This window comes from Colius striatus, chromosome 6, assembly GCF_028858725.1.
Source record: "Colius striatus isolate bColStr4 chromosome 6, bColStr4.1.hap1, whole genome shotgun sequence".
In the NCBI taxonomy this organism is placed as follows: Eukaryota; Metazoa; Chordata; class Aves; order Coliiformes; family Coliidae; genus Colius; species Colius striatus.
In genome coordinates, this window is record NC_084764.1 from 10239874 (window position 1) to 10255970 (window position 16097).

At 40.1% G+C, this 16097-nt stretch overlaps 1 protein-coding gene across 5 annotated transcripts in view; it reads right to left on the reverse strand.

The window, feature by feature from the left end:
- The window catches only part of IFTAP (intraflagellar transport associated protein), a 115019-nt gene that overhangs the window by 67639 nt on the left and 31283 nt on the right, over positions 1-16097 (reverse strand). For 3 of the 5 annotated variants that reach the window (XM_061998194.1, XM_061998193.1, XM_061998192.1), the window contains exons 7-8: positions 12458-12588; positions 6236-6389 (exon numbers count right to left, since the gene is read on the reverse strand). In XM_061998194.1, coding sequence (XP_061854178.1) covers positions 6237-6389; positions 12458-12588 — 284 coding nt within the window. In that variant the 3' untranslated portion in view covers position 6236. Of the gene's footprint in view, positions 1-10; positions 6390-12457; positions 12589-16097 lie in introns of those variants that run through there. The other 2 variants (XM_061998191.1, XM_061998195.1) reach the window with 2 other exon arrangements.

The following is a 16097-nucleotide window of genomic DNA, read 5'->3' on the forward strand; positions in this document are numbered from 1 at the left end:
CTGATGTGGGAAAGGCAAAAATAAAAATAAGGAAAAGAGGATGAGAAAAAATGCATTGCAACAATCCTCTCTCAAAGAACAAATGTGCAATCTGCAGCTAATGTAACAGGCAGAATCAACAAAAACAAGTAATCAGTAGAATCCGTCCTCCGCTTAAGTTATTCTGAGGACCATAAGCAACATAATAAACGACAACTGCCTCTAGGAATTATGCATATCGTAATGCACATTGCAAGATTTAATACATATGGCCAGAAAAGCAGACAGATTCAAGAAAATGTATGAAACTTAAGGCTTATTTGACAGAAGAACACACCTGCACTCCAGAAACAGTGCCACCAGAGTCCTCAACCACAAGAGCCACAAAAGAACAAACCCTGCTGTAACACGCGATAGAATGAGGCCAAAGCCTTCATTTATGGTGTTGGCACTGCCACAAAATATGCTGAAGAATCCCACACAATTTTTAATCTCATTTTAATGGTTCGAGAGATAACTGTGTTGTAAATCCACGTGAATTACAAAAAGATTACGCTAATTTTTCAGTTGGGCATTCAAAGGTTCTCAAGGATTGTATTCAGTCGATAGAATATTTTAGTATGGTTCACTCTCAAGAAAAATGTAATTTTCCATGTAATTCCACTATCTTTAGAGTTCTTGTGTCCATTAAGTAGAGTGCAGTTATTTCAATAGTTATGTTCCATGGGTCCCTGAATGCTTTGGGGTTTGCCATCCAGCTGGGTACTAAATGGTTTCTTGAGAAATGTTTGGTTAGGGATTTTTAAAGTAGAGAATCTACTTCCCAAAACTTATGGAAAATTCAGATCAAAGAGGGCTTTGAGTATATAGAGAGAGTTCCTACTACCTGCAATTCAGCATGGTTAGATTTAGGGATTTTGTTCAACTCTTATCTTTGGTTTTTATTTCGAACCATTTATGCCGATAGATGTACTGAATAAGACACCACAGAGCATATAAAATCCCGGGCTGTTAATCAGGGGAACTTTATTATCCGTCCCTTTTGGACGTGCTGTAAATGAGTCAAATATTTCTGCATTTTCATAAGGCATTAAAATTGATTTCCATTTTTAACTGTGGGGCACTGCAACTGCAAATGAAGCAGCCTGTCTATGAAAATGACAGTACCTTTAAACGCTTGCTTTTCTTCTGGCAAACTTGTCATAAACAAGTGCTAAAACTATCTCCAGTCCCACTCTGTGACATTTCACCCCTCGTGCACTGCAATGTCAGCTCACAGTACCTTGTCAGGAAAACACAAGGTGCCATCTTCAACAGCCAGCAGTCACAAATTTAACCAAAATCTTCACCTTTGGAGATGTTCTACTGCGTAACACCACCTCAGAGAAAACTGTCTGTCTTGTTTTCCCAAGGGATGGCCAGACATTTTGCACCTGAGAGAGCTCCGTGTGCCCAAGACCTGCAAAGGCTGTGGCCCCTCAGGGAAAGAATCTCATGCCACCTGCACTAACTGCCACCTCACCACAAGAAAGCTCCCAGGGTGGGAATGCAGCCCTCCTCCCAAAGCCCTCAGCATGGCCTCACCTCACCAAGGGGTACTGCAGCTCAGCATGACCCTAGGAAGGGAATAAAGTCCAACGGGTCTGGGCCACAACCCCACAGTCATCAGTTCCTCGGGCCTGTCACATTTGCAACGGCTTAAACACAAACCTCTGCCACACACAGGTGAACAGCCACAGTCAGCTAAATGATTCAGCAGGCTGGAGTGTGCCTGAAGCCCCAGTGACAGACTGCTGGGTCAGCTCCTCTGGCCAGTGTCACTGAATTGTCTTTGCAGGGCTGTAAGAATTTATAACCAGGTAGGACCAAGCAACTGCTTAGAGCCCCAAGTCAAACTGAAGGCAGAGGACAACAGGATACAAAGCAGTCTGATACTTGAGCAGACACATGAATACCAAGTGGCTTCTTAGCCAGACCACGACATACATGAAGTTGCTGAATAACTACAAATTTTGCCCTGGTTTTGTTTCTGCATTTAGCATTGCATCACTAACTGATAGAATCCACCTTTTAAGAAGGTCTGTGTTTTCATATGGGTATCAGATCTTTTCAAAACTATGTGCAGATAAAGTAAAGTCCACCTCCAATCCCTGACAAGATGCAGAGGGAAAAAAATAAACATTAAAGGAGATGGGAAACTTTAGCAGTTATGTATGTAATCAAGTTTCTTGACTTGAATAGGACCTGAAAATGTATGTGATGTTTTTGTTAAAGCAAAAAGCAACGTTCTAAGCAAACACCACTCACAGAAACACCAAAATGACCTATGTAAAATTAGCAACTGAACAGTTCAAGATTTAGTTTATACATTTCATTTGCATTGGTTCTGTATTTAAATATTTCTCTTAACAGTAATGGGTCATATACATAGCTATATATTCAGTGAAGTTAAAGCAAGAATTGATTTGGCTCCATATTCTTTCAGCTAAGGCAATAAATACCAGGGTCATGTCTGCTCTGTATGAATACAAATGGCCTCAGTGGAGTTCTGCCAGTTCATAGCAGCAGAAAATCAAGGCCAGAGGATCAAAGGGTCTCTTCCGTAAGAGCATGGATTTGTTTCCATGCCATCTTCTTCAAAAGCTTCTGAATTATCTGGTGAGTACTCTCTATACTAAAATTACTTTCTTTGAGTAGCACAGTGTGTATACAAGTGTACATAATGATACCTTTGTGCATTAATAGAAATGTATTTAGAACTGTAACAATGTCTGAGTCAGAGTTGTCAGCATCCCTTTTCATTTCCTCAATTTTTATCCTGTTCTTTCACAACCATTACCTCAGCAAATAATTACTCTTCCTTTTACACCCACAAGGAGTAACTCTGAGCATTAATAATAACTGACCCTGCAGCATAGCGAGCCAAGGAAACAACCCTTGAGACCCCTGCTCCAGAAGAACTATCCTTCCCATAAAACTCAAGAAGTTCTTCCCCTAACTCAGGATCCATCAAGACTGTGGAAAGAAAGTCAGTTTCCTTCTGGTAACACCCACGTAAGCAACAACTTTAATACTGGCAAGCTCAGGGACTGGCATGGATGCATGTTTCCATTGCACTTGGACATCAAGAAAGTCATGAATAAAGAGAGATTAGAGAGCTGCATTAAACAGCCTTCACTTCCAATGGCTTCACCCAACATCAGGGAGTCTGCAGTCCAAGATCCTTGTCAGCATGGCAGAGAGAAAAGCATACTCCCTCCTGCAGCAATCCCAAGTCAATTCCAAGCAGCACTTGAAGTTTCCTGTTCCATGCATGAGCTTTGTCTTTAATTCTTTTGGAAAACAGGAAAAATGTTTAGAAAAGACCATAAACAGAAAAGGAGAATGGCCTTCACCAATCCCTGATGAAAACATTAAAGAGAATGCAAGCTACAAGAGGAAAAGAGATGTATTACTCAGGCTTCAAACCACCTTGCAAACACTGAAACAATTCCAGGTAACTAACTCCATGTACATGTATAAAATTTAACATGCACATAAAGTATGTTCTTAAAAATGACAACCCGGTAATCGAGAAGAGGAAAATATGCCTCCTCTGTGAAAGATATTCACAGGAAACATATATGCCAAAACCAACCACAGGGACAGGCCAATAACACGTCATGTGCAGAAAATGCAGCCTACATGGCCTAATCTCCATTGTGATACTCATCTCTGCTAACAAAGAGCAAAAATGTAACTCATGAGTGGTGTAAATGTCAGTGAATTATCCCCGTCTCTCTGTGAAAGGAGGATGGCACTGCAGAGTGCCAATTTTTGGAGGCATTCCACAGCAAAATGCCTCCTCTCTACCAAAGGAAACCATCTGTTGGCTCCACAAAACAACACTTCTGGAGGACAATGGGTACCCTGAACATTTGGTGAGAGAATCACCCTCCTGTGAGAGAAGGGACTGAACGGCTCAAAGGATCCCCAGGGTACAGGGAAAAACTCATTATGAAATGAAGAGGCACTTAAGAGATTCCAAAGCTAATCTGGCCTTAAGATCATTATGAACCCCTTGACAAGCCTTGTCGGTGACACCACTGGCAATAGGATTCCAAGAGGACTATCTATAGTTTGTGTGTCTCATACCTTTCTAAAAAAAAACACACCAAAAAAGTGCCAAATTCACCATTCCATAAACCCACAAAAGTTCACCTTTAATTATGGTTGATTCTTTGTCTGCAGGAGAGCAAAGGTCTCTTTAACTGAAGACTCCTCACTTTCTTTTTGCTGTACATATATATGTTAATGAGGCTGTCTCCCTTTTTTTTCTGTTCAGGCTTTTAAAGGCTGATCTTGACATCTTTGTACAGCAGTTCTCAATTTCTTTCTCCCAGATTTGCTCATGAAGCTCTTTCAGAACTTACTTCTTATTCTTCCCATTTATACACATTATCTGTGTCTTCCTGAAGATGATGAATTAATAATTAGATCTGCTCAGGAATTTTTAGATTAATGTTTCCAGCTGGATCTGAAGCATTTAATTCCAAATATCTTGAGTTCAATAAAACACTTCATTAAATTTCAATGAATTTACATTTTAAGAAAATAAAATAGATGTTTTCTAAACAACAGGAGAATCTGCTATACAGCCCAAAGCATCAAAAACTGGTTTAACTACAGCACAGGCATCCTTTTGAGTGTAGATCTTAAAAATAATTTCTCATTACCTTCTACCAGCAAGGTCCTGTAGAGACCAGTTTTTGTACACAACATACTTGCAGTTTGTTTTAATTCTCCTTAAACATGTTGTCTGAGAACATCTCCTTTTCTGGCTTTGGTTAATCTCACTCTTAAAATCCTAATCAAGGTAAACACCATTCCTGAAAACAATTCAGATTTCAGTGGTGTGTAATTCTGGTCTACAAAATCACTGATCCAGAAAATTTCCTTTGGAGCATCAAAGATCCTTTCTTTGCTTTTAGAAATTGCTGCAAATGAAGCATCCAACTGCCCACAGGGATTCTATCCAGAGGCTTTTTAAACAACCTGTGGTTGGGTCTCTGGTCTGTTTGCTCAGGCACTCTTCCCATATCCATCACGTTAATCACCCACTTCAGAAATAATGGAGACAGGCCAAGGACGAAATGTTGGGTCAATAAACTTTAGCTCATGCAGTCATACCAGAAAATGACCAATAGTACAATTCAGTGCTGTGAAGTTAAACCAAGCCTCATTACCAATGCTTCTACAGTGAGCTGGAAAAAAAAGAAGGGAATTGTAAACACCTCCTAGCAAGGGCACATGCTGCCTTGTGTCAGAGGTGCACACACTCCTCTTCACCCAACTCTGGTTTGCCACACTTCAGTGGCACTGAGCGTTAAGCCAGACGCTGGTACTTACAATCACCTGTAAAAACCATAAAATCTGACAGTCTTTCAATGCCACTTCCTTTAATGGATGAGATCCCTGTTTTTTCCTCTGTGTGGAAGGCTTTTTGCAGCAGTTCATGTTCTAATTGTTAGGAGCCTCACAGCATCAATTTTGATCAACTCAAAAAGTTTACTGGGTACAGGAATATTTACTTCTCTGCAGAATTGAAGTAATTCAAAACATAGAGAAAAAAAACCAAAACAATATTCCCCAACTTATTCCCTCAGATAACTCTGTATATTTAAGTCTTATAATGATAGGAAAAGAGTTTACAGGCTGATCTGTCAGCTGCAAGAAGCTCCTTTTTGCATTACTGAAAGAAGGAGGTAAAAGGCCTGAGCCAATACAGGGCTCACCCTGTTTAAGGATTTCTCTACAAAAGTGGTTGTCACTTGAGACATCCTTCCAACTGCTTTGTACCACCTGGAAAAGCACAAAGCAGCTGGGGTCTAAACATATTAAAAGTCATCAATAGACCAAAAAGTCCCATTGGGTTTAGGGCCAAATACAGGCATCCTTGGCCCTCCTGAACACCTAAACACATCGGTGTACAGACATATGAAAAGGATGGAAACACTTCCTCACTGCCTGAAGGGCTACTTATCCAGGCAACGCTGGGCAAGCACCATCTTCCTATTCTGTGTTTTCAGTCAGATGAGGAGGAGGAGGTCCAGGCATCTCCTCAAGCTCCAAGGCACCTTGGCAGAATAAACAAAAAGTCTCAAGTACACCATTTACAGACAAAAACACCAAATAAGAGTAGAACAAGTGCAGGATTTACCCCCTAAAAATGCCATTTCAACAGCAGTGCACTGAATGCCTTGGACTCAGTCTTCACCTCATGCTGACTTGACATCTGTCCCCGTTTTCTTCTCTTCAGACAATTCTATAATGGCCTTCAGCTCAGCTTCAGAGAACTTAGGGGTCAGTGACACATTGTCATAATCAAATTCTTCATCAAGTGAGAACGGTTGGACATCATCCCCCAGTAGCTGCAATGAGGAAAAACAGATACATAAAAAATATTGCTGCCAGTGATGGTAAGGGAGCTCAAAATATAAACTTCTAATTAATATTTAATTAAACTATTTTTTCTGACTCCAGCACTCTCAGCTGATTAAGCTCTTTTTAAGTAAAAGAATAAATTCAATTATTCAATTTGACCTAATTTAAGCCATTTAATGTGCCCCATTTGTACTGTACTGTATGTGAATGAATATCATTAGCTAATTTTGCTCGAGGCAAGGAATCTAAAAGCCTCCCTTGCACACATCCATCACACTCCTGCCACTCGTAGCAGCAGGGCTGTGGGGATCCAGACAAGTTATGTACGGCTGCGTTCAATTTCAAAGACAGATTCCACATCCTTAAAATTTGGGCTAGTATCACACAAAGCTTCAGCATACACACATCTGATGCTAATGTAACATGCTTCCCAGAACACAAAGGAAATGCCTGCAATGAGCAAAATGAGATAAAATCAATTTTCAGACTAATAATTGTTTTTCACCATCTAGGAGATCTGCAACTGGCTGGTTTGGATTTCTTGCATGAGGAGCATAGAGCCTTACTGCATTTGGCAATATTTGCTCTGCTGACACAGTGTCCAGCCTCTCAGTATTGCTTCTTGATGAAATATCTTAGAATAAACACTCTGCCTATAAAATAAAATAATGAAAACAAATAACTATGGCAGGCTGCTGGCTGACAAAGAACTGCAGGAGGCCATGACACAAAAGGTTTATGGTAAGCAGTTACATTAAATCCATTCCAGAGCTACGCAGCAGACGTGTCCTCACTGCCCAAATTAGACAGGAATGCTCCCTGTCCTTTGAGAAGTTAATGTAAAGTGTACAGAGGTTTCAACCATGACAAAGAGCACGTCTCCTCAAGGGCTCTGTGTTTCAAAGATTTAAGTATCAAATCAGCAACACATTTAAACTCTTGCTTATTTTTTCCAACTTCAGATGAATTGTCCAAGAGGCCAATGACTGCTGATGTACTGGAACATATACATATTCATTTTATTGAAGGGAGGAAGAACACTCAGCATCTTGTGGCTGTTGCTCAGTTCAGAAGGCAACACATCACACACAATCTCTGGTAACATTTTGTTAGAAGCTGCATTGACACAGTTAAATCAGAGAAGTGGTAGCTGGATTCCTCTCTGGTGGCCAGGAACCTGACAGACATGGCAGTGAGTACCTCGCAAGTATCTACAACCCTTTTTTAATAACATATAATATTTCTTGATTGATCGGGACCTTTTTTTCTGGTTTTCTATAATTTTATTAACCAACTGTATTGCTTAATGTCCTGAAGACCTGGTTAACATTGGCTTCAACAGATGCTGGAGCATATAAATCACTCCAGACGCAGACCTGTAGACCGCGGGCATTTATAAATGAGAAAAAACTACCTTTGTAGATAGAGTTGGTCTAGAAAACAGTATTCACTCTGCATACAAACATTACCTTGCTTATGTCTATAGTTCATCCCAGGTAAACCATCATTAACTTTTATAAACAGCACATTCAAAATATGTTTATAGGAGACAAAGTCTGCACACAAGCTCTCTTTCCCCATAAATCTAAGGTCAGCTCCATGACTTCCTCACCATATCCCTGCCCAGTCACATCTTTTTCACATCAAACAGCTCCTAAAACTCCATGTCAGTAAAGGTACTGGCAACTGGGTAACAACTGGTACCAGATATCAGGATTCATTGCTGCCTGCCTTTCCTTCGCAGAAATCCAAAACGCTCTCCAAAATTCCAACCCAAGGTGCAAACATTTTTCAGTTAGTTTGATTGTAAAAGTATTGGTTACCACATCTAGAGGTAAACTAAGCTAAGAAGTGTTTAAATTGCAGTAAGCCTTTATAGGGTTTCTACAAAATTGAGTCTACTCTTTGTCTGCCAATCAGAGATTCACTATGCCCTTGTGTTGACCTTCATTCCAGGAACACTTTATGCAGATGCAGAGAAATAATGGAAGAAGTTCTGTTTAAAAAGCAAAACCCCAAAACAGCAACTGAAATTAGATGCCCAAGTAGAACTTACCCCACTACACCGTTAACAATTTTCCTGTTTCCCACTCATTGCACATTTAAAAGTTTATTCACACTGCACATTTATCAGCCTGCTTCATCTCTCAAACGAGGACTCAAAAGCACTAGGGATTCTTCTTTTGCTTCCTCTCCCAAGAAGCCATTCACTTCAACCTTCCACACAGAAAAGTAATCTGAAATGTTTACACTGCAAACCGCAATTTTGATTTATTTCAAAAGGAAGACATTTTGCAATAGAGCAGTGAATCCTTCTGAGCTGATCAAGTTATTATCTTGTTATTTTTGCCTAAGGAGCTGAGAGAAAAATGTGATTTTCAGGTGTCTAATTTAACATCTAATTGAAATCTTTTTGAGAGCTCTCTGGGAATACAATTTTGCTCTATTAGAAAACTGTCAGTTTGCTTAAGATTGCTCCTGTGATTTACTATCAGGTAAAAAAAATCATTTTCACTTACAGTTCCTGCATGTCCAAATTAAAGTGGAAAAGAATGTAATATTCATATTAATAACAGAAGCATTTTGCTAGAGGCTGTTAATGTTGTAAATAAAATACCTCAAAGTTGAGACTTTCAAAAGTCTATTAATAATTGGCAACTCAGTTCTTTTTATTAATGTGTGGAGTTACAGTTAACTGAACAGCTTGTCTCCATCCTTCTAAAACCTTTATTTCTGTGTAATTATGGCACTGTATGATTCACTTGTTCAAATTATGTAAAGGATACATGGATATAGGTTGACCTGCTTTAGCAAGGAGGGTAGACTAGATGATCTCTAAAGGTCCCTTCCAGCCCCTACCATTCTGTGATTCTGTGATACACTCACCAATTATTTCATTGTATACTCAAGGGAGACCTTACAGCAGCAGTAAGTTACAAAGAGGGTAAAGAGACAAGTATGCTTTTCTCTCATAGGAGCTTAATATATACTGGGGTACTTGGGAGAATAAAAAACAAAAAGCTTGTCTTAAGCTTGTGGCACTGGATTGAGAGTCAATAAATCTTGACCACTTTTTGTCTTCTGTTTCATCATTCTGGACAAGTCATTCAATCTCTGTGTCTTTAATGGCCCTTAGAGAAGATGCAACTCTTCCATCTTCTTTCACTTAGTCAGTCCTGTCTTTAAGTTCTTCTTTGTTCATGTTGCATTTATGAATAGCACTTAGCAGAAACAAACCTGAACTGAGGCATATCAGGAAAACTTTAAGCCAAAGGGAGCTCTGTTTTAGGTGAAGGATGCTGCCATTTCACAGATAAAAATAACACAATAGGTATAGTAAATCCTTAAAGGCAAACAGAGGAGAATGGAAAGGTAGAATTCACCTTTTGTAATCCCAGCCTTATAAAACTTGGGCTTCTAGATTATGGTAGTCAATTAGCCAAAAAAAATACCCAGGCTGAGAGTCAGCATGTGGATAGAGACACATTACATCTTGGGATAAACATCTACAGCAAGTGCAAGTGGGATGAAGCACTTTGTGGAGGTGCTTATCTCCCCCTCTTGATGACAGAAGGACTAAATTAGCCTACACTTAGAAGCTAAAATTAGGTGAGAGGGACCCTAATTTGAATGCATGTTTGTGGTAAGTGGATGGAAAATACACACTCAGCTGCACTCATATGTATGCAGGGGATGAAATGTGAACAAATATGGATGCTAGGAAGCAGACATTAAGACATACCGTTAATTAAAAATACTATCATGTCTTTAATGAAGGAAAGTATGAAGTAGAAATAAGAGAGAGAATAAATATCTGTGAAGGGAAGGCAAATGTTCTGTGACAATGTATTTCAACCATGGAGTCAAAATGCTGTTTAAATTTGCAGTGGCCCGTGGGAAGTCACGTGCTGCCCTGTCGATATTCAAATCCAGGAATACATTTATGTCAAAACCCAAAGGAAGATGACAACACAAATAATTTGCTGCACCGTTCACTAAGCCTCTTCCCGACAGCTTTTGACAGAAAAACATTTTCAGGGAGACCAGTTGTTCTTTAACAATTAGCCAAGCTACACACTGGGTCTTAGCAGAGCTGCTTTTTCTTTTTAAACTTTTGCCAGCAATACATTCAGAAGTACACACCTTCCCCTGCAGTCCTCACAAACATGTCCCTAGCATGGACAACTGACAGCCTACATTGCACTGTTAGGCTTGTTTGTTTTCAATAGGGGATAATTTCCCGTTCTCTATGAAAACCAACTAGGCAGCCACATTCTGCTGCCCTTCCCTAACAGATTTGTTTTGATGGACAGAGAATAGTCTCATTTCAAAGCAGGGATGTCTCCAGGGGAAATATTTTTCTCTTTCCAAACTAGTCCTGCCATAAGCAATATGAGACTTCACTTTCAAGGCAATGACAACTTGAAGCACTGAGGGATTTTTAAATGGACCTGTTCGGTCCTAACAGTTCTAAAAATCAGGCCACAGTTATAGTACCTAAACAAAAGCACAAATAAGTGTATAATTTAGGGGAAAATCTGCCTCCATCTTGAGTAGCCTGGCACCAACCAAAGGGCCCTGAAAATTGTAAGTCCTCCTTCTTGAAAAATGCAGCAACCTTTAACCAATGTAACAATACTCAGTTTCTCTTTCATAACCCAACTTTTGCTCAAATGGAAATGAATTTTGCATGCAGAGGGATCTCCATCTATTTTTCATGAGTTATAGTTTAAAGAGTCATATGCGATCCTTTATGAACACTGCAGGCTGCCAAAACCCTCCTCCTTCTTTGGTTTTATACAGAAGTTATCAAATATCAAAGCGTAAAACCTCATTCCAGGCTTTTGTTTGTGTGCCAATGGATTTTTCTCAAGGCAAAAACTTTGAATAATGCCAGTTCTTAGGGAAAAGAGTGAGTATTTTTATGCATAGAATGGTGGGTATTAAAGCTTGAAAGGTCATTTTAGAACATTTACTTTTTCCCAAAGCAGACTTGTTCCTTACAGTAAAGAGTTTATTGAAAAGAACTAAACACAATTGAGCTCAGGAAAGGAGGCATCGCATGTACTGCTGTAACATCAGACCTTCATCGGTCACGTGTCATTTATAGACTTGATTTAAGCCTCACGGGACGTCAATAAGCATATGAAACTATCAAACTGGCCCATTTTAGCTGGAAGCTAACTTCAGCTTCTATTACAATGATTAGGCAGGGGAAAAGAGTAGCAAAGAATTCTCTGCAACAGAAATGTCTCCAAAAGTTAATGCTCACACTGACTGTTTGGATAGGAAGCTTAACGTCTTAAAATAAGCCTGTGAGCAATCCATACCTTCTGTTCCAGTTTGAAAAGAACTGAAATTGTGAGGGGAAATGGCAGTTCTAAGTTAGAGATTGTATTGATTGCATCTGATTAAAAGACTCAGACTCCATAAAGCAAACCTCCTCACACCAGACCCAGAAAATGCAGATCCTCCCCATCATCCTGCTACTACTCATTTCCAAGAGGACAAATCCCCTTCTGACCACACTATATTCTAAAACCCTTTTTTCTCTTAAATGTCACTTTTAAATGTTAAAGGGATCATTCACTAAAAGGATCTTTGCAGAAGATGGTTCCTACATCCATCTCAGTGAGAACTGCAAGGTGTTGTAAGATCGTGAGATCAGTGGAAAATTAAATAGCCCATCTTTCTGTGTGAGTGACAATTTATTAAAAGGCCAGGAACTCCACGAGTTTACTTGAATATTTTGCAAGTTACACCAATTAAATATTAAAAAGCCCACATACAGTTTGAAGCCTTGAAGTGTGCATTTTGAAAATGCAGGAATATGTTGTAGCAGTGTGCAAGATAAAATACTACTTTCTATTAGAATGTTGATCTCAATTCTTAAATTAATAATAATTTACATTAATAATGTGATTTGTTAACTCATAGCAATTCCACACATCATCCACATCCTTCTGTTCTTGTGGAAATAGCATTAGGAACCAGTAGGTAGAAAAATAACCACCCCAAACCCTCAGTGTGGAAATAAACAAATCTGACCTCATACCTCTTGGGATTTGCTGTCCAATGGCTGTGGAACTGACAAGGTTCTGGACTTCAGTTGAACAGGCTTATCCAAAAAGGGTGTACAAGGAGTCACTATCTGTTCCACCTCTCCTGGGAGAACTAATGACCCTGCTGAACAAAAAAAGAATCAACTTTTACCTTCCATTCAGTGTATAAATTAGCAAAAGCCTGAACTGCTCACAGACAGAAGCTCGTTAGTCAAAGTGTGCTGTATTTACTGTTGCATAATATATAATATAGGCAGCTACCTTTAAAACAGACCCATGCAGACCTGAGATAAAATCTAGATAATTACATACGCTATACCAAGGAAAAATCAAACTTGGTTGAAAATAAGTCAGGAAACTGAAATAAAAATCTGGACTTAGACCCTAGAACACCTGGGATTAGACTCATCTCTTTCTTGCATCTGGGAAGGAACAACCCCATGCACCAGTACAGGCTGGGGGTCGAACTGCTGGAGAGAAACTCTGCAGAGAGAGACCTGGGAGTCCCGATTGATAGTAAGCTAAAGATGAGCCAGCAATGTGCCCTTGTAGCCAAGAAGGCCAATGGCATCCTGGGATGCATCAAGAGTGTGGCCAGCAGGTCAAGGGAGGTTCTGCTCCCCCTCTACTCTGTCCTGGTGAGGCCTCATCTGGAGTCTTGTGCCCAGTTCTGGGCTCCTCAGCTCAAGAGGGGCAGAGAACTCCTGGAGAGAGTCAAGCGCAGGGCCACCAAGATGATCAGGGGATTGGAACATCTTTTATATGAGGAAGGCTGAGGGAACTGGGACTGTTTAGTCTAGAAAAGAGGAGACTGAGGAGGGGATCTTATTAATATCTACAAATATCTAAAGGGTGGCTGTCAGGAGGTTGGGACATCCCTTTTTTCTATAGTATCTAGCAACAGGACAAGGGATAATGGGATGAAGCTGAACACAAAAAGTTCCACTTGAATATAAGAAAAAACTACTTTACCGTGAGAGTGACGGAGCCCTGGCACAGGCTGCCCAGAGGATTTGTGGAGTCTCCTTCCTTGGAGGTCTTCAAGACCCACCTGTACATGTTCCTATGCGACCTGATCTAGGTGACCCTGCTTCAGCAGGGGGGTTGGACTAGATAATCTCTAAAGGTCCCTTCCAACCCCTACCATTCTATGATTATATGATAATAAAGAGGGAAGGTCCTGAGCTGAGATGTCTGCAGTAGGAGCTATAAAATACCAGACTGAATCCCAGCCTTTCCACCAAGACCATTGACATTTACATTCAATTCCTTTTTGTTAGAGTTTCACCACCTGTATGTTGATGGATGCAGAGCATCTTATCGTAATTCTCCTGAACGAGAGTAAAACTACCTGGTAGAAGTAATAACACTGCCCACTGCAGTGCCAGGTGGTTCTCTTGTCCAAGGATATTTCATGGATGTTTACCCTTCCCTAAGCTTTCCAAGAAGAGGTACTTGGGAGGACCTCCCTATACCTGGGACACTGCAACATGCAACCTTTCCACAGGGGCAGGATTTGGCACATGGTTCACGGCTCAGACTTTCTGAATCACTTCTCCTTTACACGCTCAAGCAAAATGTTCATACTGGAAACAGCGGGTTTGCGTTCTGTGACAGCTCAGAAGGATATGTCTTGGGTTTAGAAATATCTTTTAACATGAATCAGTCTCAGCTCTGCTACAGCACAGATGTGTCCGTCTTGTCCCAGTAATGTTTTTATGAAGGAACTTAAAGGTACCATATGTCTTGTCATTTAGTCAAAGGATTATATCAATCTACTTACTGTTTTTTTCTGACTGATACATAAGTTTCTTTACAGCTTTACACTACATTTTAGTAGCCTGACTTCCTCTTGAAATCTCAGGATTAATTTTCAAAGTGTCACTTAAATGTTAGTTAATGGAACCAGTAAGAGAGTGCACAGATGCAGGGTGAAAAGGAAGGTGACTAGTTACCTCTCCCTGCACGCTTTTACCACAGTGGTGGTGTTACAGACCTCTTATTCTCCTGGAAATCTGCATTTGCAAATAATGATTTGCCAGCTAGGCCTTCATACAAAATCCATGAGTGAATCTGGGAACCAGGTACTGTTTCAAAGCCAGCACGGTTTTGGACTTGTAAAGTAGAATGCTCTTTAAAAGAGTTGAATTCATTCCTCCGGGTATCTTATTCCTTGAATTTTGTCTTTTGGCTCACGATTTACATCTACATGGTTTCCAGTTTTCATTTCTATTCACTTGGTTGCTTCTATCTATCTCTAGTAATCTATGTGCTTTCAGTACTTGTTCTCAGCACCTTATTCTGCATCAGTTAGATGAGAAAGCTTTCTGAAAAGCACACTGCAGTCCGTAGGTATTACATGCTGTGTCTTCACATGTTCTGCAATTGCTTTTTTCTATCTTGCCTAACTCATGTCAAAACTATTTGTAGGGCAGAAGAAAGATGTGAATGCTCCTTGAAAGGCTATGGCATCTTCCTCTGTCATTTCCAACTTGCGCCCTAAATATCTACTCTCACTGAAGGCAGGGAAGTTTGTATCGCCTCCTGATACAAACACTCATGATTCTGTCCTAAGAGCCTCCCTTCTCCCACTCAACAGACTCATCTGCAGAGAGAAGGTGAGGAGGAAGCAATGTTATGCAACAGTCTGGCAACGGCTCAGAATGGCAACTCTGGAAAATTAGGACAACAGAAGGAAATGTATTTCTGCTTTTAGCAAGAAGTGCTTGTCATACTCTGAATGTCAATTCCACTACTTTGAGGCTCGTTAGTAATGCAAACAATGTTTCAAATTCCCTTCAATCACCCCATAAGAATGTGGTAATCAACCTTTATTTGCCAGTAGAGATGCCAGAAATGAGCTTTGTCTCTCTACCCTGGCTGTGTGACAGCATATGACAGTCTAATCGGTAAATGCTGCTTTCCCTGATAATGTTTAATCAAGAAACTCCTTCAGAGAGAAAAATTAGGGAGTTTTGACAGTCCTCCTTCTCAGTGGGTGCTCCCAAAGGAACTGTAGGCTACTGTAAGTTCTAGCCAGTACCTCACAGCTGGTTTAGACTGATGCTACAGCACTTGTGGATGATGATCCTAATTAAGCTGCTAATTATGTTCTCTGTGGAGGTGATTAATTAGCAACAGGAAAGCCTTGGATAATGCCAACGGCACCATATATAGAGATAACCAAGCAGGCAGCGATATGAAACATCTGAGCAGAGATTTTGATTTGTGCCTCTCATACCATGAAGAATCCCTTTCCTGGGTGATACAGCAGTGAACTCCCATCACTGTACTCATCCAGCATATCTTAATGAGGGTGGATTGGAAAGCTGAGCAATTATCTTCTCCTTACTCTCTTCCCCCCACAGAAAGCGATTACTAAATCTGTGAACATTGCAGAGTTTGGGGTTTTTTGTTCCTTGTGTACCACTGATATTATTACTAGAGGAAAAAAAAAAAGTATTGGCATGAACCTGATTTGAACTTTCAAGGGTGAAGAAGTTTAAAGTCTTCTCTATAGGTTTAGCGTTACTGTTGCTAAATGATTCCCAGCTATAGATACATTAACACAGGGTTTTTACCACTTTCAGGGTAGTAATAACAAAAAAAAGCATAAAAGCTAGATTTTTGTAG